The sequence below is a fragment of the Lygodium microphyllum genome, chromosome 12, assembly GCF_053477565.2.
Source record: "Lygodium microphyllum isolate KBCC chromosome 12, Lygodium_microphyllum_v1.1.10, whole genome shotgun sequence".
In the NCBI taxonomy this organism is placed as follows: domain Eukaryota; kingdom Viridiplantae; phylum Streptophyta; class Polypodiopsida; order Schizaeales; family Lygodiaceae; genus Lygodium; species Lygodium microphyllum.
The window spans coordinates 136,762,986-136,764,924 of NC_141146.1; the positions used below are offsets into that span (position 1 = coordinate 136,762,986).

Here is a 1,939-nt window from a genome sequence, read left to right on the forward strand (position 1 = left end):
TCTCTAAACCCAATCACTGTTGCCTTGATCTAATTATATTTAAGAATTCGATCGACTTACTCAAATGCTGTGACATTTGCGATCAGATGATTCGCGATCAGCTGCGATATGCACGAAGTACAATCTAATGTTTAGCTCAGGAGACTATGTAAGTTTGTTACGCCTACATACCGTCAATTACCTAACGGCGAGATTACAAAGTACATGAATGGTAAGCCGCAACTGGTAATGTAGGCAGGGCAGCAATATACGCGGTGAATTAATTGTGTCCAACAGTTCTACAGGTAGCGGGTTGAATCATGTAAGAGAGGGGTATATTGTTTCACAGATCATGCATTCAATCGAGTCCTCACATGATAAACTTAATGGTGCGTGCTTTAGTTTGATTCATAGATTCCATGTGAATCAGTACAAAGTTTCCTACAGAAGGAAAATCAAAGTGGTCAGAGCATGATATAAATAATATGCAACTAAGCTAAGCATACATTGTATGTCACAGAGTTTTAATTCTATACAAGGAGCGTGTCATGAGCTACTTGATCCAAGTCCATAATGTAGCTAATTATTATGGGCAGTAATTTGTACGAAGGAGCTGATTCAGGAACCTGCACAGCTGGCCGCCGCCCGCACATGCAGCTGTTAGGGTTGACGCAATGATCAATCGGGGCAGGTACTGCTTTGTGGATCAATAGCTGATAAAGAAGAAGATGATGATGACGATGATGACGACGTCGACGATGGTGAGGAAGAAGTCTCTGCGCTAGTTTTAGCAATGGCCGGCGCTGCAGCTGCTGCTGATGGTGGAGAGAAGAAAAGATCGAGATCTGGAGGTATGAAGAATCCCACCGGCGATTGCTTACTGATCAGTTTTGGCTTCGCCTTGGGCTTTCTGGGGGCGGGAGGGCAGATGAGGGCCGGAGCTGAAACCCGAAAATTAATAACAGTGATGGCCGAACTAACCGTGGCTGCAGCACCTAACTCATGATCATCAGCTCTATTAGTTACACTCAATTTCTCATGTGCGGTTGGCGTTTTCGGTGTAGAGCAGCGCTCTTCTTCTAATTCTTGGATCTGTTTCGGTTCTTCAGCCTCAGATGTTTCTTGCTCTGTAATGACTGAGCCCCTTTGAGCCAATTCTTCGACTACTTTGAGCGTCCTTTGATCCTTCAGACAGTGATCAAGCTGTGCTGCAGTGGCTGAATCAAGAGAAGGATTAAGGGGAGGATTAATCGAGTGATTAGGGATCATGATCAGCCGAGGCCTCGGCAGACTCAATAAGGATGGATCTTCGGTTTGGATGAGCTCATAGTCAACCTTTCTCTTCTTCATAGCAGATGAGATCGGAGCTGGATCGACTTCTTTAGAGAGTGAGAGAGCTACTCCTAATTCAGCTCTGCCTGATCAAATATACTTGTAGTGGATCGAAGCACAATCCATATAAGTAATTGCCGTCTCTTTTTGTGCCATTATATATATATATATATATATATATATATTCACACATACATATAACACACACTAGCAAAGAGGATTCTGAGCAAAGCAACTTGAAAAAAAGACACGATCATGATGAGAGTACTGCACTTTCACTCGAGTGTCCGTAAGTTCCCGCCGCGCCCAAAAAGAGAGAGGTCGTGAGGAGGAGAAGAAGAAAGACAAGAGAACACAGGAAGTATTCAGAGGATGGGCTGCAAAAACAAAAAAGGGAGGGAGAGCAGCTGCGGATGATTGTGATCATGGCCACCCCACTTCGCAAGCAAGTGCAAAGCTCATCGAGTGCTCCTCGATCTCATGGGGTCTCATTAATGCAACCACGAGAGAGAGAGAGAGAGAGAGAGAGAGGGGGGGGGGGGGGGGGGGCGTTTGTCGCCATTGGTTAAAAGCTTCCATAAGGTAGAAGCTTCTTTTTTCTTTTGAGGAAAACTTTACACAAAAGCTG

The 1,939-nt window shown here is 44.7% G+C and overlaps 1 protein-coding gene across 1 annotated transcript; it reads right to left on the reverse strand.

The window, feature by feature from the left end:
- Window positions 1–220: 220 nt before the first annotated feature.
- Window positions 221–1,612, reverse strand: LOC148028327 (uncharacterized). Its single transcript, XM_087689035.1, has 2 exons — window positions 606–1,612; window positions 221–420 (listed from the first exon to the last, which is right to left on the reverse strand). Exon 1 carries the CDS (start codon window positions 1,327–1,329, stop codon window positions 658–660), a length of 672 nt encoding a protein of 223 aa, XP_087545161.1. The 5' UTR covers window positions 1,330–1,612; the 3' UTR covers window positions 221–420; window positions 606–657.
- Window positions 1,613–1,939: the final 327 nt, after the last annotated feature.